The sequence below is a fragment of the Beta vulgaris genome, chromosome 4, assembly GCF_026745355.1.
Source record: "Beta vulgaris subsp. vulgaris cultivar EL10 chromosome 4, EL10.2, whole genome shotgun sequence".
In the NCBI taxonomy this organism is placed as follows: Eukaryota; Viridiplantae; Streptophyta; class Magnoliopsida; order Caryophyllales; family Amaranthaceae; genus Beta; species Beta vulgaris.
In genome coordinates this window covers 4344573-4370433 of record NC_079205.1, presented here as the reverse complement: position 1 = coordinate 4370433, position 25861 = coordinate 4344573, and the positions used below count along the sequence as shown (strand labels likewise).

At 38.1% G+C, this 25861-nt stretch overlaps 2 protein-coding genes across 2 annotated transcripts in view; both read left to right on the top strand.

The window, feature by feature from the left end:
- On the top strand, positions 1-22034 carry LOC130591030 (disease resistance protein At4g27190-like). The gene is made up of 2 exons (XM_057393874.1): positions 1-155; positions 20296-22034. The coding sequence occupies exon 2, from the start codon at positions 20326-20328 to the stop codon at positions 21907-21909; it is 1584 nt and encodes a 527-aa protein (XP_057249857.1). The 5' UTR covers positions 1-155; positions 20296-20325; the 3' UTR covers positions 21910-22034.
- Positions 22035-22068: 34 nt separating this feature from the next.
- LOC104891662 (uncharacterized) overlaps positions 22069-25861 on the top strand; it is a 37941-nt gene continuing 34148 nt past the window's right edge. Inside the window, exon 1 of the mRNA XM_048641707.2 lies at positions 22069-22156. The gene's annotated coding sequence lies outside the window, so the exon portion shown is untranslated. The remainder of the gene's footprint in view (positions 22157-25861) is intronic.

Here is a 25861-nt window from a genome sequence, read left to right as displayed (position 1 = left end):
TCCATCAACTCCGACAAAAAATTGTTGTAGAACTGTTCTCCATCAACTCCGACGTCGGTTGGCCTCTGTGTGAATTGTGATCTCCTACTTCTTTCTGGTTCACTTTTATCTTCTCAACTTGTTCCTTGGAGGAAGCAACCGGCCATCCTATTCAGGTACTCTATGCTTTGCAGATTTACTTGGGTTCATAAATAATTCGTAACCTACTTTCCTACTCCATTAAACTTGAAGATTTTGTGATTGGAAAATACTTAGATTAGGGTCAACTCTAAAAAGCGTGACGTTACATAGGAAACCCCTCCCAGCCAGCCCCCGCGCCCAGCCCACACTCGCAGCCTCCAACACCCACCAAGCACCCCCCCCCTTCCCTCGTACCCCCACGCTTCCTCCTCCCGTGCAGGCCCCACCCCCACGCAGCCTCCCAACCCTCTTCCTTGGTTTTTTAATAATTACAATATGTAGGGGTTGCAATTTTTTACAGAGATGAGAGATAGAGAATGATGAAAAGAAGAGATTCATGTGATAAGGTCATAAGGAGAGAGATATAGAAAAAAAAATACTATTGAATTTAGGCTTTGTTTGGTAGGAATTTGGATGGAAAAGAAAGAAATGATAAGGTAAAAACATATTTTTTCATGTTTAATAAAAGAAAATAAAAAGGGTTTAATTGGAAAGGAGAGGAAGCAGAAGGGAAAGAATACTGTTGAATCCTTGCTTTTCTTATCTTCTAAAATCGAAGGAAATTTTTACCTGCTATGTTTTCTTTATTTCCTTCCTTTTCTTTCCTTTCCTTTACTAATAACAATCAAAGATGCGATTCCTCTCAAATCTACCAATTATACCTAGTATTAGAAACTACAACTATCTTCTTTTCTCTTCTTTTCCTTTCTATTCCTTTCTTTTTCCTTCCTTTATTAAAAAAATACCAAACAAAGTATTAGTAATATAGCAATTAATATAAAACTTTTAAATAAGAGAAATGTTGCAATAATAAAATAACAGAGAAAATATTTAAGTGTTTTTTTAATACTTTTGTCTTGAAACTAGTTTTTTTTTATATTATTTTTCCTCTAAAATAAAATTAAAAAGAAATAAATGCTTCTTAGAATGGTGTAAAATGATAAATACTGACATATTTTCAAAGAATGGTAAGGATTATTTTGGAAAGTTTATGTAAAAATGAAAAATATTAATCCAAATAAATTGATAAAAACAAGGCAAATTTAAGATATAAAAAAAGATGAAGGCACTATATTATGAGAGGATTGAGTATTAAACTTGAAGATTTTTTAATTGGAGACCACATAGATTATGTTAAAAAGCGTGAGGTCACATAGGAAACGGCTCAAAGACTCTCAAAAGAACTACAACTCTAAGAAAAAGGTTATTGGTTACAGATGAATTTGGATCTGACTTACTGGATCCAAATACAAGGATCCAAATACAAATCAATAGTTCTATTCTTGGATTTAGATATGGATTCAGATCAATTATACCCAACAAGTGTGTGGATTTCGAAATGGTTCACTTTTGACCACTCACCACCCTTGAGGCATGTAGACACTAAAAATTATTAGGATTTTATATTAAAATAAATTGATTATTATTAAGCTAAAATAAAAAATAATTAACCTAGTTTAATTAATTTAGTCCACCTAAATAAAATATCCAAATTAGATGAAAGAAATATAATTTGGGATGTCAACTATTTGGTCCAGCCAACATTATAGTCCAAAAAAGATGGTCAAATGGCAAAGGTAAAAAAAGGACTTCCAAATCATGAATGGGCCCAAACTCATAAACTACCCAAGTCCATGGAGGGATCTCTATTTCTTATAAATAGACCTCACTTCCTTAATTTTAGGGGACCGAAAAATCATTATTCTGAAGAGCTCATAAATTTCTCTTGGAGTTCTCTCTGCAAATAGTCAACAAGCACATCAAATCCGTGCCGACTGTTCAGATACACTCAAACACATTCGACTGAGATTCAAGCTTTTGTTCGCCCTCGTTCGAATATACTCAAGCAAAACTCAAACTCAGGTTGACGTTGACAAAACGTCATCCTACATTCAAACTCAAGTTGACGTTGACAAAACGTCAACCCACATTCAAACTCGGGTTGATGTTGACAAAACGTCATCCCATATTCAAACTCGGGTTGACGTTGACAAAACGTTAGTCCACATTCAAACTCAGGTTGACGTTGACAAAACGTCAAGCCACACTCAAAGTCAGGTTGACGTTGACAAAACGTTAGTCTACACTCAAACTCGGTTGACGTTGACAAAACATTAGTTTACACTCAGCTCCACGTAGACATCAACACGTGTCACTCTCAAGCTACGGAACAGAATCAGAGGACTTAGTTTATTTCATTATAATATGTTTAGAGAGATTGTACTCAATACATTATTGAAATATAATTTTTTTGTTACTTTGTTTCCTGTCTATATTATTTTGACTCGAAATTTGTCTATACAAACTTTGGCACAATTGGTGGGACAATATTTGCCTCTCATCTTTTTGTTTCATTTTTTATTTGAATAGTAAAATTAATTCATTAATAAAAAGTCATACGACATCTACATAAGCAATCGAATCAAACAAATATATAAGTTGAATCAAACAAAAATTTCCTTCATAAAAACTACGATCATCAAACAAATCTTGCAATGTGGAACATCTCCCGCTTATATCGCTGGAAAATACAGCCTTGTTGGAGAGACAATCTAACAATCCCTTGTAGTCGTGAGGATGATTTTCGTCGGATTCATCTGACCGTATTCGAAAAATTGATAACCTTTGTGATCCCGCATAATTCTTCACCAACAAAATAATTTCACGGCAATCCATTAGATCTAGTATCCCGGATTGTAACCTGTAGAAATTCCCCCTCTAAAAGAGGAGAAAAACCCTGTCTTTCGGAGGAGGTCGAAAAACCTTGTCTTTCGAAGGAGATTGAAAAACCTTTTCTTACGAAGGAGATCGAAAACCCTTTCTTTCGAGGGAGAAATCGTTATTGAAAACCTAAAATCAAATAAAAAAACAAAGGTGGGGGCTTTCCAACGGTAAAAACCGATGGAAGCCCCTTTAAAAATCAACAATGGTGGCTAGGGTTTTTGAAAGTAAAGAGGAGAGAGGGGAGAGAGAAAAAAGTTTCCCACAATTGCCGGCTAAACTTTCATCTTTTTGTTTCATTGTCAACAACAAATTTGAGAAATTGCCTTGAGGAAGAACATTTTTCAATCTGCTAGCACCTTGCGAAAATCAATAACGTTATGTGACTTATGGATGACATGACTCTTGGTTTTTGCGCCAAAGGAATGAAAAGAGATGTTGTCATTGCTTTTGTTATGGTGATTTCAGTTAAAATAGTTGAGGAACAACTCGCCGAAATAACATCTTACTCTAGAAATTGATGAAGGACGGAGAGAAAAAGGATGCTCATATCAGACTCCAAAACGAGCAAATTGCTGCCCTCAATGAGAAACTTAGTAAAATATTAGGCGACACATCATCAAGTCAAGGTAGTGATGAAAGCGAAAACGAGAGTGGTGACAACCTTCACCAATAGCTCGACAACTTGAACTGTTAGTTGATAGCTCGAGCTGTCAAGAATCAACTTGCGGAAAGCTCTCAAGGAAGTCATCACTATGTAAAGCCTTATACTAAGAGAATTGATAAGTTGCAGATGCCTTATGGATACCATCCCCAAAAGTCTCAACAATTCGATAACAAAGGAAACCCTAAGCAACACACACTAGTGGAAAAATACATGAAGGGCTGCGCTAAAAAAGGCCCTTAGGGCTGCGTATTCTGATAGCAGCCCTTTCCATAGCAGCACTTCACTTTGAAGGAAACCCTAAGCAACACACACTAGTGGAAAAATACATGTAGGGCTGCTACAAGTGAAGGGTTGCGTTTTAAAAAACGCAGCCCTTCTCAAGGTGAAGGTTTGCGTTTTTGGAAAAAAACCGCAGCCCTTCTTGTTTTTTTTTTTTAATCCCTCCCACCCCTGCACTCCTCAGCAAGCAGCCCTTCCCACCCCCTGCCCCACACCCAGCCCTTCCCACCCCCACACCCTGCCCACCCCTACACACCCCCTACACACCCCCATGCGGGTCGACGGTTCTAGGACTTTGCTGCATATTGTATGAAAAAATGAACACAATTCTGTAATGGTGTGCCTCACATGCTTTGGAAGTATCCCACGAATTGCAATCGGTAAGAATACTTGCATCTTGACATGACAATCGCGCGATTTTATACTCGATAACTTCAACTCACCATTTAAGTAACAAAGCGCTTTATATTCGATGAGTAGCATATTGGGACCTTAATACCATACAATGACTCGCAAAAAATCCGTTTCTCTGCACGCGATATCGTGTAGCAAGCTGGTGGCAAATAATTCTTCTCCGAATCCTCCACCTTTTTACTTTTCTGAGTTTCATCATCAACCCTTTCCTCCACTATTTTCTTCTTCCTTTCGTCCCTTTTCTGAGTCCACAACTCTGGTCGAAGCCCTTGTTTTTCCGAGTAAAGTCGTGACGCCTTAACATATTTTGTCTTGCCCAAAATATTCATAAGTGTCGCGAGAATAGCTTCACAAACATCATTCTCTATGTGCATGACATCCAAACAATGTCTGAACTTTAGATCTTTCCAATATGGGAGTTTCCAAAAAATGGACTGCTTTTTCCATAATCATGTAGGTCGATCAACCTCACTAGCAGGTTTACCAAAGACTGTTTCAATGCCCTTCACCTGATTATAAACTTCAGTACCAGCTAATGGTCTATGAGCAACTTCTTCCTTCAACCGTCCCATCGAATGCCTTCTTCTTAAACCGATAGGGATGGTCGCGGCTGAGCAGTCTTCGTGTGCGCATATACACATGTTTGCAACCCTTAAAGTGTGTAGATTTCATGTCATCTAAACAAATCGGGCAGGGTTGTTTTCCTTTAATCTTATACCCAGATAAGTTCCTATAAGCTGGATAATCGTTCATAGTAGAAAAAAGCATGGCACGCAGAGTGAACATCTCATTAGCATACGCATCAAATACTAACACTCCTCGTTCCACATCTTCTGTAAATCTTCAACAAGCGGCTGAGGTATACATCTATGTCATTCTCTGTTGTTAGGGCCCCGATATAAGAAGCGGCAGCATCATGTACTTGCGTTTCATGCACAACCAAGGAGGCAAGTTATAAACCACTAAAACTACTGGCCATGTACTATGTTGCGAACTGAGATTGCCAAAAGGGTTCATCCGTACATAATCCAAGCCTCAGATTCCTATCCTCATTACCAAATGCCTTATGCACTATGTTGGTAGTTTTCCACTCAGGCGAATCAGCCGGATGCTTGAGCAGACAGTCTTTCTTCCTACGATCTGCATGCCACCTCAAATTCTTCGCATCTCTTTTAATTGAGAACATGCGCTTAAATCTATGTATTATGGGTAGATACCACAACACCTTAGTTGGTGGTCCTTCACTACCTCCAGCTCCTTCACGCTTGTACCTCGACAATCCACAACGTGGACACTCATGTAAATGCTCATACTCATTACGATAAAGCACACAATCGTTAGGACAAGCATGTATCCGCTCGTACTCTAAACCAAAGGACACATCAACTTCTTCGCATAATAGTACGACTTTGGCAGTTCATTTCCATCAGGGAGCATCTCAGCTAAAACTTCCAACAACGATGTGAAACTAGAGTCCGTCCAACCAGCGTTCGACTTAATGTTGAACAGTGTTACCACCGAGGAAAGTTTGGTGTACTTTGTACAACCTGGATACAACGGCTTTTCAGCAGCCTGAGACATAGACTCAAAAATACGAGGTCGTCTACACGACTGATCTTCAACCTCGTGTATCATCTCGTCTACCCGATCCCTATCTCATCTCCAAATTCATCATCCAAATTCTCATCCCCTAACTCATCATCCTTCTTTTTTCTTCACATACATCATTCTTTACTCCAGAGCTTCCATATACCTCCCCTGCTCACCATGCCAAACCATACGTGGTATTGAGGCCTAAACCCACGGCGAAAGACATGCTCCCTAACCACATGTATACTACTAACCTTGCTCACATTTCTACAATCCAAACAAGGACAATAAAAGTCGACTGCTCCAGAGGATGTTTGATATTCTAATGCACTTTTACAGAATTCCGAGACCCCATTCACAAACTCAATCGATTCACGACTACCATACATCCAAGTACGATCCATCTCATTCAAGAAGACCACCTCTAATAATTAAACACAACATTCATTATAATGCATCAATCATTATTAAAGTACATACACTCACATATTCAAATCACACACGTATACAAGCTAAGATAGTGACATGTTCAATTGTATGCATGCAGTCAAGGTCCTTATCACTCCAACCTAACCCATCCTTGGACGTCTAATCTCACTAGTGAATATATGCCAACTTTTCAATTCTAAGGAAAATCCGGCAGCATTTCCCTACAGTTCTCCAAGTACACAATGTAGATAATTGCTTATCTACATATGTACCCAGAGAACAATGTAGAGAAACGATAAGCCAAGATTTCCTCAGAATTGAAAAGAAGCACACATTCACCACCTAAGTGAGATCAAACGTCCAAGAACAGTCCCAAACCGGGGACTATTCAAGACTTACTCCTAATGAGTAAGTCTTGAACGGGTATCTAGGCATATGATGATGATTCAAACAACTTGTAGATTTCATAGCTACATTAATCATTGCGTTTTCATACAAACTCATATCAAGAAATACAAATAAATCTACCTCCACAACCCTACCCCACCCCGCCCCGCCAACCCTCCCCCACCCCCTGCCCAGCATCCCCAGCCCTCCCCCACCCCCTGCCAACCCTCCCCCACCCCCTTCCCACCATCCCCACCCTTCCCCTACCCCCTGCCAGCCCTCCCCACCCATTGCCAGCCCTCTCCCACCCCCTGTCCAGTCTCCCAACCCCCCCCCACCCCTGCCAGTCATCCCCTATCCCTGCCAGCCCTCCCCACCCCTTCCAGCCCTCTTCCACCACCTGCCCAGCACCCCCACCCAACCCACCCCAAACAATCACTCTTTGAGCAAATACAAGCACATTTAGCAACAAAAAATAGAAGTTTCCATCAAATTAAATAAAAATTAAAGAAATATAAAAGAGGAGAGATAGTGCGAGGGGATTTACTGCGAAAGAGAGTGAGAGAAGTGATGCTCCACAATAACTCGTAGTGGAGGAGAGGAGAGAAGAGAAGAGAAGGTGGTGCAGCTGCGTGGTGGTGACGTCAATGCGGTGGAGGAGAGAATGAGCGAATTATACTTGTGGCGTCAATGCAGTGGACGGAGGAGAGAATGAACTAATGGTGTCAATGCAGTTGGTGCGTCGTCGTGGCGGTGGCGCGCTGGTGGCGCTGGCGGAGTTAGGGTTCGCACAGTGGACGAAGGTGGTGGGTGGTTGGAGGGGATTTTCTCGTTCGTTAAAATTTTTCTAAGGGAGGGAAAGGATGAATTGTGCTTGGGTATACTGTACATGCGCGCAATTGGAATTAAAAAAAATGATAAGGAACGGCTGCGTTTGTCCAAAAAACACAGCACTTCGTAACAGTAGGGCTGCGTTTTTTTGACAAGCGCAACCCTTCAAAAAAAAAGGGTAGCACTTGTCTAAAAGACGCAACCCTTCTCTTTACAGTAGGGCTGCGTTTTTTAGACAAGCGCAACCCTTCCTTGTGAAAGGCTACGCTTTTCTTTAAAATCGCAGCCCTACTGTAACGAAGGGCTGCGTTTTATTTAAAACCGCAGCCCTACTGTGAAGAAGGGTTGCGTAATGAAGAATAAGCAGCCCTTCATGCGCAACTCTTCCTTTTTTTCCCATAGTGACATTGCTCACTTTGTGGAAACATGCAACAATGCTAGTGCCACAGACAATTTCCTTGTCAAACAATTTATACGTTCTCTTAAAGGGATGGCATTTGATTGGTACATAGATCTACCCTCACAATCCATCAATTGATGGGATCAAATGGAGGAAGAGTTCCTAAACAGGTTCTATAGCACTCGACATATTATCAGCATGGCTGAGTTGTCTAAGATACACCAATGGAATGACGAGTTCGTCATTGACTATATTAATCGTTGGCGTGCTTTGAACTTGCAATGTAAAGATCATTTGTCAGAAACTTCCACGGTCGAAATGTGCATCCAAGGCATGCATTGGGATTTAACCTACATCTTGCAAGGGATCAATATCAAACCATTTCAAGAGTTAGCAAGTAAAGCGTACGACATAAAGCTTACAATTGCTTATCTTGAAAATGAATCAAACTCATCTGACGCATCAATAGAGGATCTGTCGACGCCATGATTGTGAAAATTATTCTAAGTGAAAGATCTAGGGGGCATGGAAACAAAACCTGATGGATACAAACAAAAGAAACCCTCCTAAACAAGAGGGTAAACTGCAAGTCCGATATTCTAACTCCTAAGCAAGAGTATAAACTGCCAACAAACAAAAAACGGAACTCCTAAGCAAGAGTCTAAACTACACACCGAAAAAAAAATTATATCTCCTAAGCAAGAGGATAAACTGCAAGCAAATAAAAATGGAACTCCTAAGCAAGAGTTTAAACTGCACACTAAAAAAAAAATTCTACCTCCCAAGCAAGAGTTCAAACTGCACACAAAAAAATTTAACTTTTAAACAAGAGTCTAGGCTGCAAGAAACAAAATACGGAACTCCTAAGCAAAAGTCTAAACCGACGTCGAAAAAAAAATTCTAACTCCTAAGCAAGAGTCTAAATTGCAAGCCAACAAAAAACGAAACTCCTAAGCAAGAGTATAAACTGTCCCCAATAAAAAAAAGTCGAACTCCTAAGCAAGAGTATAAACTGCATATCCAAGCAAAAAAAAAAAAAATCAAACTCCTAAGCAAGAGTCTAAATTGTACACACACACAAAAATTGTATTAGTCCTGGCCCGCAAGAGTCTAAATTGTGAACGGCGAAACAAAAAAATGCAATACTCCTAGCCCACAAGTCTAACTGTGAACGGCGAAACAAAAAATTTGCAGTTAGTAATGTAGGAGTCTTTATTATTATTGAATTCTTTAATGAACACCATCCCGGGAAAAAAAGTGTGTGCTAGAAAAAAAATATATAAATAACTAAATAGGAGAAGGGTTGGACGTTGTGTCTTCGTCTTCAAGGGACTGTCTGGAGGGGACATTGTCGCAATAGTAAAGACATATGAATAACACAATTGATAGACTCACAATGCTAAAGACATATGGCCCATCGCGACGAAATCCCCGTCTTCGTCTTCAAGGAATTGTATGAAGGTGTCATTGTCGCATTGCTAAAGACATATGAGTAACACCCTTGACAGGCTCATAGTGCTAAAGACATATGACCCATTGTGACGAAATTCCCGTCTTAATCTTCAAGGGACTGTCTGGAGGTGTCATTGTCGCAGTGCTAAAGACATAGAGTAACGCCCCTGACAGGCTCACAATGCTAAAGACATATGGCCCATTGCAACGAAGTTCCCGTCTTTAAGTGAATCTGTCATACACACCCAAAAAATTTATACGCGTACACATGCAAAAAAAAAAAGTTGTACAAAAATAAAATATTTTGACTAAAAGGTGTAAAAGAAAAAATCATCACCTTACTAGTCTAGACTTTCTAGTATTGCTCCAAACATAAAAACGTAAGTTCGATATCTTGAAAAATTGATGTACTGTAAGTTGAACAAAGTATGTCAAAAATACAAGTAAAAAAATCATCACCTTACTAGTCTTGAGTTTCTGGCAATATTTCTACGACAAATTTAGAAGTTCAGTATCTCACAAAATCCGATGTACTGCAAGTCGAACAAATTGTGTCAAAATCCAGATTGTTGGTGAAAAGATTTACAATCCAAGTATTACTACCAAATTGATAAAAAAAAATAGCTTTTACCCTACTGGGCGCAAGTTGAGAGCTTTGTACACATGAACACTATGGAAGAATAGAGTTTTCAGGAAGCATACCCATACAGAGCAAGTTGCTGGTATGATATATGATAAATAATCCAAAGTATTTTTTTTTTTTTGACATCAGAAAAAACTTGCATTAATAAAAAACGAATTACAACCTAGGGAGCATACTAATCAAACATAAGGAAATCATCATGAACAAGATTAGTTACTAAAATAGGGGAGGGGGCATATTTCTTCCTACAAGGATAGCAGACGCCCTCAGTGAAGCATGATGAACTTATCTTGGATTCAATGCACACCCTGCAAAACAAAGGGTTAGAAAAAGAGGGACTTCAACGCTTTACCGTATTATGTTGTTTGTTGATACTGGAGTGCAAACGAGAGGAGATTTTCATCTTGTTGGTAGACTGATTGTTGACTGTGAAGTAAACTTTGCTGACGAGCAAAAGGAGGTGTTTGGAGGTACTAACAAAGAGACGCAAGGCGACTTTTGGGAATCCATACTTGTAGCCGCAACGTCGGGGCTGAAAAGTGGAGTTTGTTTACACTGTGCATCCCCTTCCACAGGGGAGTGTCTTATCTTCATGGGTGTATGGTAATCTATGTCGTGATGGCAATCCATCATTTGTGATGGATTTAAAGTTCGGATGTTGATCATTTGGTTTTGGGAAGAGCAATGGTAACGCAAAGTTCTCCCTGCTGACATCACCCTGTACATTGAGGGGGTGATATGCAAATAAGTATCCTGCGCTTTCCGATTTGAAAATCAGAAATTGGACCCTGTAGATTTCATTTTTTTTCCCAGAAGTAGACTCCAGGATTGAATTAGAAATGTTAATGTCGTGATATGTTCCAACGACATTCATTGTCACCTTCTCTGAGAAGGTTTGATTCTTCTCCACTGTTATAGTGGTGGTATCCTGGTAAGATTTCCTTTCTCCTACCTTTCTCCTTTTATCCTCCTTTCCAAGGAGTGAAGATTTACTCAGTACTTCATCCTCACCGACTACTTGAGCAGTAATATCAACGAAATTTGAAGACAGTCCTAACACTAACGATACTTCATTTAATTTTTGTTGAAATTCTCCATTATTTGGGTGGAATTTCAGAGCTTGGATAAGATCTATTAACGCTATGTCGGGTTGGCTAAGTTCCAAAGCTGCAACAGCTCGCCCAAAATAAGCTTTGGCAGTGGTAGCGTCATACATTAAAACAAGATAGCATAACTCACTTACTTTCTGAAAATCCTTTTCCTTGGTAAAACACGCAACCAAATTCAGGTTGATAGATAAAGTTAGGCATAAAAACACAGATTTGTCCTCCTCATTAGTAACGTCCGCAAAAAATAGGAACTTGATGGCTTGACTATAGTGTATAATGGCTGACTAAAAGTCATTGTTTTTGTAAAAGGTATTACCCCTAGCTTTCAAATTTCGAGCATACTCGAAGATACCAAAAGGATTAATAAGAAAATCAAGCCTCCTGACCCAACTAGTTGAAGAACAATGAAGCTCACAAAGTGATAAAGGCACGGTTCCCCCTTTGTTCATGATTTCTAATATAACAAGATAAGGCTAAATACTAAAACAAGAGAACCACTAGTAGATAAAGAGGCACCAACTCCTGTGAAATCAGCCAAAACTAGTTTGTGAAAACTACGACTAGGAGAATTGAAGCAACGAAAATAGTAAAGCTTAAGTGAAAACCTCACATTAGTTGTTAGATCTGTAGCAGAAGAGCGTGATTACTAACATCAGGTGGTGGTGGTGAGTCGCTAGCGCCCAGAAAAGAGAAGCCAATGTTTTCCGTTGTTGTGGCGGTCGACTTCGAGGCTGCCTTCTTCGCGACTTCGGAAAACCAACTTTTACGACACCGATCGTCTGACTACTGTGGGGGGGAAAGGAGGCTGGGATCGCCGACGACCTTTGTAGAGCCGGAGATACTCAAGCCATCGACGAGCCAGCAGGGGGAGGGTGGATAACGCAGTGGAAGTGATGAAATTTTTCGCTAGGGTTTCACTAGTTTTGAAATGGGGGTAATAATCCAAAGTCAAAGAAACAAAAAGGAAGCCAAGTATTAATACTCGCAAGAGTACGTTATTAAAAGCCTAGCATTAGTATACGGAAAATAGTAACGGACAACGATGAAAAGTTCAACAATATTACTTAGTATTGCAATAGTATACTCAGAAGAAAAAGTCAAGACAAATTCAAGAGTAGTAATGTACCTACAGTGTTATACTTATGCCAATGAAAATCATCAAGCATCAAAAGATTGTGGGACTTTATGCCAAGACAAACCAAAAAAAAAAGACACAAAACATGTATTGCGTGTGTTACATCATGGTAATCAATAAACTGAAAGTGCAAAGAATGAATGAAACTTACTGAACTACTGATGATGTCATGGAGGTCTTTAGATTGTTGGTTAAGCACTAAATCAGCAGCAAGCCTACCGAAAGTGAGACAAAAAATCACTTTGTTTTGTTTTGAAGTGGAATTTTTTTTTTTTTTTTCAAAGAAGTAATTGCACGAGACATAGGGTGCGTTGCCTTGCATTCACAAAAGTCAAAATTGGGTTGCAAAACTACAAGTCAAACCCAATGTCTGGATATGTGAACGAAGACCAACAGAAGTGATCACTAGCTAATTGCCTTATGCGTATATTTATACATCTTTTGGTGAATAAAACCCTAATACTTTTGCGATTAGGATTATTTTTTTCCAAATCCTTAACTTGATAGAGTTGTGAACAATAAATAACTATACTAATAAACTAGCAACATGGTGCTTGTCGCCTAATTACTAAATCAAACTCAAATTTGAGACCTTATTACGATTAAACACTTCAAATCATGTACGTGACACTGTCTCGAGGGCGCAATTTGTAAACTCTAAAAATTTATTAGTGTTTTTACATTTAAATAAATTGATTATTATTGAGCTAAAATAAATATAATTATCCTAGTTTGATTAATTTAGTCCACCTAAATAAAATATCCAAATTAAATTAAAAAAAAATATGATTTGGGTTGTCAACTATTTGGGCCAGCCAACATTATAGTCCAAATAAGATGGTCAAATGGCAAAGTTAAAAAAAAAACTTCCAAGTCATAAATAGACCCAAACCCATAAACTACCCAAGTTCATGAAGGGATCTCCAATCCCTATATATAGACCTCACTTCCTTAAGCTTAGGGGACCGAAAAATCATTATTCTGAAGAATTCATAAACTTCTCTTGAAGCTCTCTCTCCAAATAGTCAACAAACACATCGAATTTGTGCCGACTGTTCAGATACACCCAAACACATTCGACTGAAATTGAAGCTTTTGTCACCCCTCATTCGAATACACTCAAACAAAACTCAAACTCAGGTTGACGTTGACAAAACACCACCCCACATTCAAACTCAGGTTGATGTTGATAAACCGTCATCCCATATTCAAACTCTGATTGACGTTGACAAGCCGTCATCCCATATTCAAACTCGGATTGACATTGACAAAACGTCAGTCCACATTCAAACTCAGGTTGACGTTGACAAAACATCAGTCAACTCAAAATCAAGTTGACGTTGGCAAAACGTCAGTCCACACTCAAACTCAGGTTGCCGTTAACAAAACATTAGTCTACATTCAGCTCCATGTCGACATCAACACGTGTCACTCTCAAGCTACGGAACATAATCATAGGATTTAGTTTATTTTCATTATAAAAAGTTTATATAAATTGTACTCACTACATTATTGAAATATAATTTCTTTGTTAGTTTGTTTCCTGTCTATATTATTTTGGCTCGAAAATTGTGTTTACAAGGCCAAGTCAATTACTATGGTCACTACTTCGCTTAATATTAGAGTCCCCTCTTCTCTTCCGTGGCGGATCTATAAAATTTTTATTGGGTGGGCCAAGCTCATTCTTGATTGCAATAATGTCAATTCTAAAAATTACATTAAGATACTAATCAAATTAGGTGACCTAAGCTCTTAAAGACTCACTCCTTAATTTATATGCAATACTTAAAAGTAGATGCAAATGCAATAAAAGAAAGTTTGTACTTGATTAGCAAGTGCATAATTGAATTTTTTTTTTTTGACGGGAAGCATATAAGGTGTTATATCATAGAATTTGAAATTACAGCAAGGTGTGCTTCACTAGGCACCTCCTCCATCCACACCATCATCTCACTGAAGTTCTTACTTAGTTTAGCTAAAATGTGAGCAACCCTATTCCCTCCCCTACACACATGAGAAAAAAAAAACAAGAACTACAAGATCTAGTTAGTTTAAGAATGTCAGACACTACTCTACCAAAGCTTGTATTCTCACAGTAGCCCTTCCTTAAATGAGAGGAAAGCTTGAGGTTATCAGTTTCCAGTACTACTTGGCGAAAGCCCGCCTCAATTGCAATCTGGAGCACATGTCTAGCTGCCAGTGCCTCTACCTCATCCACCATAAAATCCCCTTCCCATTTCTCGCACGTTGCGAGCATCACATCCCCTGGCCCACATAGTCACATACAATTCCTCCCAGACCCACCAAATGGTCACCAAAAAGAGCTGCATCTGAGTTAATTTTAACCCATCCAAGATCAGGTGGCTTCCAAATCTTCACAAGGCTCCTCGACCCACTATTCTCCTGGGCCACAACTTCATTAGCCTTCTCCCATTCCCCCACAAAAGTGACAGCTTTGTTAATAGTTAGCATGCTATTGATCTTGTTTTGGTTAAAAAGTCCATGCATTTCTTCTCAGCCAGATACCCCATAACAAACTCCAGAATAAGCTCCACCACAGTGGGTCCTTGAATATCGTCGCCAAGCTCAGACACCAATCAATAAAACTCCCTGCCTTCACTGATCTGCTATCAATCCGCAAAGGTAAGACACGCCATATCATTGCAGCCTCCTCACATTTAACAAGAGCATGCATCAACGATTCATCTTCTTCACCACACAATGGGCACACACAATCTTCACACATCTTGCGCTTCATGAGATTAACTCGAACAGGAATACTATCATGCAACACCTTCCACCCAAAGGTTCGAATTTTCGGAGCTACTTTTGCTTTCCATACTTTCTCCCATATTGTCATCACCTGACTATTTGAACTTGATGATTGCCCAGCCCTACTAAGTTTCAACTGAGTGTAGTAAGCACTTTTAACCGAGAAAGATCCGTCTTTGGTTAGGGCCCAAACCCACGAGTCATCCTCCGGATACAAAGACAATGGGATACGTTTGATTTCATCTCTTTCTCAGCTTGTAACAATGTCATCCAGCAGCATAGTATTCCATCTTCGATTCTCAATAAGCTCAACAACTGTTTGTGGAAGATCCACATGATTACTGCTGCACGGAAATAATTTAAAGTTGGGAAGCCTCCGTATCTAGGGGTCCTTCCATACATCAATTGAGTAGCCCCCTCCAACTACCTTTATCGCACCCTGCTCAATGATATCTCTTGCAGAGAGTATAAAGCGCCATGTATAGCTAGCCATAGAACTCAACTTAGCCTCCATAAATGATGAGTTAGGGAAATACTTATTCTTCAACGTTCTAGCCATCAGCGCATTGGTATTTGTCATTACTCTCCATGCTTGTTTTGCTAAAAGAGCTTTATTAAAGAATTGAAGATTTCTCATACCCAAACCCCCCTCCTTTTTCGAAGCATATAATTTTTCCCAAGCAATCCATGCTATTTTTCTTTCATTCCCACGTTGCCCCCAGTAAAAGTTACGACACAATCTTTCCATCTCATGGAGAATACTCACAGGAATTGTGAAACATTGCATTGAGTATGTTGGAATGGCTTGTGCAACCGCTTTTATAAGAACTTCCCGTCTAGCTTGAGAAAGAAAACCCTCTTTCCACCCTTTCAGGTTCTTCATAATCCTCTCTTGAATACTTTGAAAAATCTGTTTCTTAGAGCTACCAACATAAGTTGGGACTCCGAGATATTTGTCATGTTCGTCAACAACCTTAAAATTCAACTTCATCTGAAGCAATTCTTTCTTTTGTGGCTCAATATTTCGGCTAAACGAAACTTCTGATTTTCCATATTCAATTTTTGACCAGAAGCAGCTTCATAGATAGAAAAGATATCAAGAACTTTCTCCACTTCTTCATCATTTGCTTTAATAAATAATAGACTGTCATCAACAAAAAAAAAACAAATGTGATATAGGCTCCACTTTCTTTCCAATTTTGACCCCATGAATCTCTTTTTTAGCTTCAGCATCTCTAAGCAAGGTCGAGAGACCTTCTGCACACAGAATAAATAAAAACGGAGATAGAGGGTCACCTTGTCTAAGGCCACGAGAAGGTAGAAATTTCCTCGACAGTTGCCCATTGAGCAGAATCGAGAAATAAGCCGTACTAACACATCTCATAGTCGCGGCAATGTAACTCCTCAAAAACCCATTTTTTTCTATCATTGCTTCAAGAAAGCACCATTCCACCCGATCTTAGGGTTTACTCATGTCAAGCTTGAGCCTAGATACCCATCTTTTCCATTTTTCTTTTTCCTCAAATAGTGAAAACATTCGTAGGAAACCAGAATGTTGTCTGTAATCAACCTTCCTGGAACAAAACCACTCTAGGACTCATGTATAATGTCAGGGAGAACTTTTTTCAATCTATTTGCAGGAACTTTTGAAACCAGTTTATAGATCACATTACATAAACTAATGGGTCTATAATCCACCGGGGTCTCACATTGCTTCTTTTTTGGAATTAAAGCAATGTAAGTATGATTGACTGAACTAATATCACCACCATCGTTCAAAAGGTCCAACACCTTTTTTATCACATCTTCGCCAACAATACTCCAAGACTTCTGGTAAAATAATGCGCACATGTCGTCTGGGCCCGGAGCTTTGGTCGGATGCATTTGAAACAAGGCCTCACATATTTCCTCCCCTGTATATGGTGCCCCCAACATCTCACACATTTCATTCGTCACTTTTGGCTGCACTTTGTTAATAATAGGATACACATCCACCTGTTGACATGAAGCAAATAAACTCTCAAAATGGGCAGCAAAAATTTCGGCCACCTGCTCCTCATCTTCATACTTGTTGCCTGTACCATCAAAGACGAAAGATATTGTGCTACGCTTCACCCTTTGCTTCGCCTTTGTGTGAATGAAACTCGTATTTTTGTTCCCATTTTTCAACCAATCTTGTCTACTCCTTTGTCGCCAAAACAACTCCTCTCTAGCTTTCAGCTCATCCATACGTGCATCAATGGCTTTCATTTTTGCGATAACCTCATGTGTTTGTGGCTTCGTCATCAGCTGCTGCATCTGGCCCTTCATATCGCGCATCACCTGGGCAAAATTCCCAAACGCATTTTTACTCCATGAACTCAGTTTCGCGGCCGTACGAGACAAGTTAGTACTTGCATCTTCGCCTCATCTCGACGCTTCAATGATAACCTCTATACATTTTTCATCTCGAAGCCACATTTCCTCAAACCTATACAATTTCTTTCGTCTCTTTATCTCCATGCTACCTACACGCTCCTTAATGCTCACAACCAGCGGTAGATGATCCGACTTCCGCTTCTCGAGATGCCATACAGAAGACCCCCCAAACCTCTCCTTCCACGCATTAGTAGCCACAAATCTATCTAACCTTTCTTGGAGATTTTCATTCCCTCCCCTATTATTAGACCAGGTGAACGGGTGACCAATAAAGCCCAAATCTTCTAGCTTACAAAAGTCCATGGCTTGACGCAGAATTGCCGCTTCCTCGAACTTGAAATCACCCCTTCCTTGTTTCTCTGTCGACTATAGCATTAAGTTCAGATCCCCTCCACACAGCCACGGGTCATTTTCGTCTTTATAAAGCATTCTCAGCAACTCACCCGTTTTGCTTATGTTACTTTCCTCTGGATGCCCATATATACTTGTGAACCTCCATGTGTTCTGGTCTGAGAGGGTTATTCTTACATCGATATGATTCTGGGAGGACTCTATTGAAAGACTCCACTCACTCTTCCACATTAAGACCACCCCCCCCCCCCCGCTTCCTCCCTTGTCCCTCACAACCAACTACTAAACAGTTCGAAAATTTCAGATTTCTTGTAATCCTTTCCATCTCATGTTGATGAAGCTTAATCTCTTGTAGAAAGACTACCTGGGGATTTTTATTTATCACTATGCATCTAAGCGCATTTACTGCCTCGGGACTCCCCAATCCCCGACAGTTCCAGTGCATTATTGAAATTAAGAGTGTTTAACAAGTTGAATAGTCCTTTCCAAAATAAAATAAAGAAAGGTTTTAAGTTATTTAATCCTCCACCAGAAAACAAAAAGGAAAAAAAAGCAATTGATAAAAGGTTAGCAAGAATGACGTTACAACGAAACAAGGAATAATAATATGGCAAAAAAGTGGTTGTAAGAATTAACAAAAGTAGTATGTGTTGGATTATTGGTAGGCGTGTCGCGCACCTATCAAAAGTAATTACCTAACCAACTACCCAACTATGTAGCAGAGCAAGTCAGGGTCGAATCCACAGGGACAAACGTATCAAACACTAGATATCTTACTCAATTTAACTAAACGAGTGACAAACAATGATGAAAAGGGTGTTGACTAAGACTAACACTAAACTATGACAATTACTAGGAACACACAAGATATAATCAATTAATTAAAACATCTAGAATTAAGCATCACCACTAGCATGACCAATACATGAATAATTTCCATCCCAAATAACATAATCAAGAATCAAGAGGAGTAATGCACCCTATAATTACCAAAGATCTCTCCCGAGTACCAATGGCTACTCTAAACAAGCAATCAAACCTATTCCCATAGAATCATGCAAGAAAGAGGCATTAAGCATAGCATCACAATTAAATTCCTAGCAATCCCATCTAACTATTCCCATAGAAGATATTCATACCATTGATTGGATCAACAAAACCATCTAGATTCAATTCCCATTGAAAATAAGATATACGGAGTCAAATCAAAATCACCTATCCCTAGTATGATAATGAGCATAAGAACAATCCAATCAAACAAGAACAATTGATCATATAAACTTGGGATTAATGGAAGAATTCATAAATTAAATCATTGCTAGGGTTTTACTTAACCCTAGATTAATGGAACTACTCACACATAATTGAAATAGCAAAACAAATAATAACAAATTAAAAGACATGATAATAATGAAAGGAAAGAAGAGATTAAGAAAACTTAGTCTTTACTTGAAGGAATCAAAGCGTAGTAATCAATTTAACAATGAGAGTAAACTCAAAAGCTCTCTAAAAAGTTATAAAATGTATTCTCTAGTAAAAAGGCGTAGTTTTAACTCTAAGAAAATAGTATTTATATGTTCTTAAATCCGGCGCAACACGCGCTTCAAAACAGCCAAAAGATCGTCCCGCCGACCGGTCGGGCGGATTTCGCCCGGTCGGGCGGTCGTCAGGTCTGATGCTTCTTCGTCGCGCCTGGCCGGGCGCCTTTCAGCACAATAGTCCTTCGCCTCGCCCGACCGCCCGGGCGGATTTCGCCCGATCGGGCCCGCATGTAAATTCGCCTGGCAGCTTTAATCTTCTAAAATTGGCTAAGTAGCATTTGCCCGACCGCCCGGGCGGATTTCGCCCGGTCGGGCGCGGGAGCAAATTCTCTTGGAACTTCAGCGTTCGATTTCTGACTAAGTAAGACTCGCCCGACCAGCCGGGGCAGATGTCGCCCGGTCGGGCGGTTACCAGGTTTTTGGGCTCAATGTGAGAATTTTGCACGTCCCGACTTCTTGTCTCATGTAGCGATATCAAAGATTAGGAAATGCACCAAAATATGCTTGTTCCTATAATAATCAGCCTGAAAACACGAATGCACTACAAGACACACATTAGTACTAAAAAGGGCTCCGAAGAGCGCAATTAATACCAATAATCCATGGGAAATGGGGGTAAAATTCTATATAAAATAGACATATCAATTATGCTCCAAAATTAGTCAAATAATTTTCCTAATAGTTAGGATTAGTTGCTAATAATTAGTTAGTGGGTTAACAAGTAGTGGTCTAGATAATGGTCTATTTAGTGGGATAAAAGTAGTGGGATAAAGGTAGTGGACATGTTATTAGTAGTGTTTTGTAAGCTTATAAAAGACACTTATTGTATTGAGATTAATTGAGAAAGTTTAATGCAAAACTTCTCCATATTTTATTCAATCTCCTCTCTACTCTAAAAACTATCAGTATGCTAGATTCCTTGCTTGTGTATTTATGAACTCATCAATGCTTAATTTCATGTCTCTTAGAATTCTAGCCCCCTTCGACAAGGTAACTATCATCGATTATGGAAGAACTGAATAGAAACGCCAAAGAGTTATGGCGTATACAAAGGGAAGTGGAAGAAGAAGTCAAGAAAGCTAAAGAAGCTGGAAAAGAGTTCGATGAAGAAGCTACTAAGTGGTTAGAAAAAGTCAAGAAAATAAGTGGTAACATGAAGGACAAGAGAGATGGTAAAGTGGAAACAAACATGATAGTTCATAACATGAAAGAATGGTTCTCGAGTAACAATCAGTCAAAAAGTAATTCCAGTCAGGATGTCCTGGAAGTGAAAACCCTTGTAGATGAAGGAAAGAGTGTTTTAACCGTTTGTTTCCCTGTAGATTCGACAGGAATCGAAGATGTATGGCGTGCAGGGTTTGTTAAATTCAACTCTAGGAGATTTGAATATAACAGAATTATGGAAGGACTAAGAGATGAAGAAGTTGGCTTAATTGGCACCTGCGGGATGGGAGGCATGGGGAAAACTAAATTGGTGGAAGAAATAGGTATGAACGCTAAGAAGCTTGAAATTTTATTTGATCATGTGGTGATTGCAACTGTATCCCAAGAAGTTGATATTAGAAATATCCAGGGGATATTTGCTGATATGTTGAACCTGACGTTTAAAAAAAATACTGAGAGCGGCAGAGCATATGAGCTTCGAGAAAAATTGGAGAAAGAAAGTAAGATTCTAGTAATTCTGGATGATGTTTGGGAGAAAATAAACATGGAGAGCATTGGAGTTCCTGTATATTCAAATCACAAAGGATGCAAAATTATTCTCACTACACGTAGAGAGGAAGTATGTGACGATATGGGTTGCAGTCTGATTGTTCGATTAGGAAAGATTGACGATAATGAAGCAATGGGTTTGTTTATTAAGTCTGCCGAACTAATTTACAAAATACCCGGGGAACTCATCAAAAGCACAAAAAAGATAGTTAAGGAGTGTGCCGGTTTACCCCTTGCTATTGTCACTGTAGGAAGAGCTCTAAGGGGTAGAAGCCCGGACGAGTTTGAAGATGCTGCTCTTAAACTTTCCAACTCTAGCTATGTTGATATACAAGATGCCGATAAGGATGTTTATGCTTGCCTGAAACTGAGTTACGACTATTTGAGAGAAAAAGATGTCCAAAACTGCTTATTGCTGTGTTCTTTGTATCCAGAAGATAGCATGATAATGGTGGAGGAATTGGTTAGGTATTCCTACGGACTGTGGTTGTTTGAAAAAGTTGAATCAGTTGATGAAGCGAGACAGAAGATAATTAAATCTGTAGAAATACTTGAAAAGGCTTCCTTGTTGTCTCAACATAAACCTCTCGACCCTGATCCCTTCCTAGAACAGCACTGTGTCAAAATGCATGATGTAGTTCGCGATGTTGCATTATGGATAGCCAAAAAGGAATATGGCCCTTTTATTGTGGTGAACTCCTTTAAAGAGTTGAAGAAGAAAATGAGTGAAAATGCATTTGCTGTTTCACTAACTTCTCCTTATTATTACAATGGAGAATCATCGCCGGAGCCGGAAGAGGTTTGTTTTCCAGCAACACTCAAACTTGTACGGTTGCACCTTAAATCGAAAAAGTGGCCAGGTCAGCTCTTCAAATAAAGTCTGGCAGCTTTCAATCAAATTTAATTTCTAAAAATGACATTTGATTGCTATTTGCTAATAAAAGTTCCTCCTGTGTGGGTTGTGTAGGTAAAGTCGTCTTCGCAAAGCCAAGTGCTTTGCAAGTGCTAGACATATCATATGATTCATATCCATGGGATGACGAGGGTGAAGAAGTGCCAGACATCCCGCTGGAGCATTTCGTGAATCTCAGAACTCTTCGGTTTCCTGGAGAAAAACATTGGAGGTAAGGTTTTATTTATCTCTTTAATTATGCAATTTATTTTTGGAAAGTTGATTAAGACACTTTAGTTTATTTATAGAAGGTGGTTTTTTTTGAAACGTGAAAAGATGGTTACTGGCAAATGAGATCTATATTTTGAGACGGAGGAAGTACAATTTTAGGTAAATTGGGCCCTTTGGCAGTTTTAGATAGGAAAATATGAGTACGAAGCATAATATTTTGGATTGAAAAATAAAGAAATTAGGTTGCTCCTAGTAATTCCCCTTGTGATCTTATAATGTTGATTGAATCTGGATTTGCCATAGGCGCAACAATTAAATTGGATAGGAATTGTTATTTGTGATTTGTGAGCACTTAAATTATCGTATATGGCCATGAAATATAGTAATGAATGTTCCCTTTTGTTCTCCTTCCCTTACTCCTCACTACTCTCCTCTCTTCCTCCCATCTAACTTTTTCACTCTACAAAAATTAATAAAAAAGACGGTCTAATTTTAATATAAAAGTAGACCAAGTAACTAAATGAATTAAACTAGTTACTGAAAGAAATTAACCTAGTCACTATTGGACTAGTGCTCTTTTTAATTATTGAACTTCCATTGTCTAATTTTAATTTAAAAGTAGATGGTCTCTTACAAGACAAACTCTTCACTCTAAGATTCAACTTTTTTTCTTTTAGATATTTTCAATTTTTTCCTAACCATTTTTTAAAAAATAGTAAACAATAAAAAAGGAAACTTGAAAATGATCACCTCACTTTCACGCACAGCGAGACATTACTTTGACCATAAATATCTATAATTACATATATTTAAAAATTATAAAAATTACATATTACGACAGTGGGTCATTAGACGAATCTATCAAGATCCCATTTGACTATGTTTTTCATTTAGTACAAATCACAAATCTTAGTCAAAGTAATAAGTGTGAATAGTGGAAGTCCAATTGTTACATTTAAAATGAAACGGAGGAAAAGTCAAAGTAATAAGTGTGAATAGTGAAAGTCCAATTGGTATATTTAAAAAGAAACGGATGAAGTATTTAATTAGTTAATTGGTGATAATGATATTATAGTTTTTAGAACGTTGGATAAATCTCTATTATTGTTTTGTTGGTAAATGTGAAGGCATTAGGGACGTCGACCTTGTCACAATGGCTTGATTAAAATAGTTGTTGAAATTGTAGCTTTAAAATAGTATATCAAAAAATTTGTCAGATACAATCTTTTAAATACAATATTTTGCGAGAAACAACCTTTTTTAAAAAATATGGTAAAAGAAGACCTTATATTTTAAAATCAACGACTCAAATTTTATGGAAAGAGATGAGGGGGAGGATTTTTGGGGAAAATAAGGGGGGAGTTTTGGGAAAAAAATATATAAACCATTGATTTTAAAATCAATGGCTATGATTTGTTAAACTCTACGCGATAGAGTTATTTACTAACTCTACTGGATCTAAACTCATTTTCTAACATCGACCAAGCATTTTTCAGCGTTGACTCGTTAAAACCAAACATGTGGGGCGCACGTGAACTGCATCTCTTATGTTTCAACCCTATTTGACTCCATTTTTCGACATTGACCAAGTATTTTTTGAACAACTAAATTTTTTATAAAGAATTCAGAACTTTTTCAAAGAATAACTCAGAAATCCAACTCAGATAAAAAAATTAAAGAAAAAGAGAACAACTCGGAAATTTTAAAAATAAACAAATTTTTGTGTAAAAATTATTGCTGTGAATTTATGTAAAAACAAACAAATTTTTAAAAACTCGGAAAATTAGAATTGTGAAACATTATACGAAAATTATACAATGTAGAAAAAATTCTGTACAAAAAAATTAAATTCAAGAACATGAAGAACATTAGAAGAGAGAGAAGAGGGCAAGAATCAGATTTTTCAGTTTTTAAAAAAAATTCGTGCAAAAAAAGTTGAAACAAAAAACATGAATAACATTACCGCAAGAACATGAAGAACATTGGAAGAGAGAGAAAAAAAAATCTGATTTTCAGTTTTTCACTTTTTTGGTCTTATTCTTGAGTGTGACAATAAGAACTAAAGAACATTAGAGCATGTACAATGGTTGGTGTCTCTCCAACTAGCTCTCCACACTCTCTCTCCTATTCTCTCTCTTCAAGCTACTCTCAAGAGCCATGTCTAAAAACACCCAACAACAATAAAACCCTTTAAAGAGCTCTCCATTCAACTTTTCATTATTTTGTGGTCCCCATGTCAATAAATGAACCTCATTTCATATTATGATCAAAGTTATATAAATTAAGTTATTCATGTAAATTAAATATAATTACAAATTAATCTTTTTCATAATTTAAGCAAAGTAGAATTTTTAAAAACAATATAATTATGAGTGCTAATATTTAATTTTCATAAATTTGGCATGGAATGAAGAATTAACATACAACATGAAAAACTAATTTTTAAATATCCAATATTAGGCTCATTTTATAGATAAAGGAAAATTATACTTGTTGGCATACTAATTATTACCATCTTTTTTTAAATTTTTATAGAAAAGATCATTAAATGGTTGCATGAAGAAAATATAATTGAAGTAATTACAATAAAAAGTGGGTCCCACACATTGGAGAGCCATCTCTCCATCAACCCAAATGGTATCTCCCCCAAGAGCCCTTTTGCAAAGTGTCTCCATGGAGAGACACCCAAAACACACCCAAGAGCCCCATTGTTGGGTAAGAGGTGGCTCTCCATTTTCTCTCTCCTTGGAAAGCTAGTTGGAGAGCTAGTTGGAGAGCCCCATTGTACATACTCTAAGAAGAGAGGGAATAGAGAAAAAATTGGACCACAAAAATTTACTGACAAAAAAATGAGAGGAGAGAGAATGTGATAGTTGGTAAATTAGGAGTAGTAATTGGATCTTGAAAATAAAAATCAGATTTAAAATTTGAAATGAAATTTTCATTTTCATTGAATGAAAATTCTGAAATTTCATTTTTGGGGCTGAAATTAAAGATCACTCGTACACTGCCATGTAATAATGTATGTTTGGCCCCACATACACCCAGTGTATGTATAGCTTTCGACAATTTAACAACTATCTTTACATCGTATAGAAAGTTTGTTGCACGAAATTGACATCTTATAGAGCATCCACAATGGAGAGGATTTCATCTCCTTTAAGCTCTCTCTCCTCAAAAAGGAGCTCCTCTCCATTGTAGACCAAAGCAAGAGGATCCTCTTAGCAAGAGGATTGAAGGAAATCCTCTTTTTGTATAGGAAATGGAGCCTCGGCCCTTGTGTCGAAGAGGATGATGATTGAGATGCAAAACACATCTCCTTCTCTTTGTTTTGCTGCGTTTTCACAAGAAATGCTGAATTTCTTTTTTTTTTCTGTAGTGGGCCCACTTGATAGTTGTTTAAGTTTGTGGGGTATGTGTAAAGTAAGAAGAAGAGGATCCTCTTTGTTGTAAAAAAATATATGGCGATGTTAAAAGGAAGAGGATGAGTTAGTGGGAAATGAGGTGGAGGAAAGAGAAAATGAGGTGTCAAGAGGAGAAAAGGAGAGAGAAAATATAAGAGGAAGATGACCTCCTCTCCATTGTGGATGCTAAGACTTAATTATTTACGTGGCAATTATATATGAATATTCAGAAGAACACTATTAATAATACTAATATATATTTTTTATTGATAAATATCACGTGAAAATAACATGAGTATTCA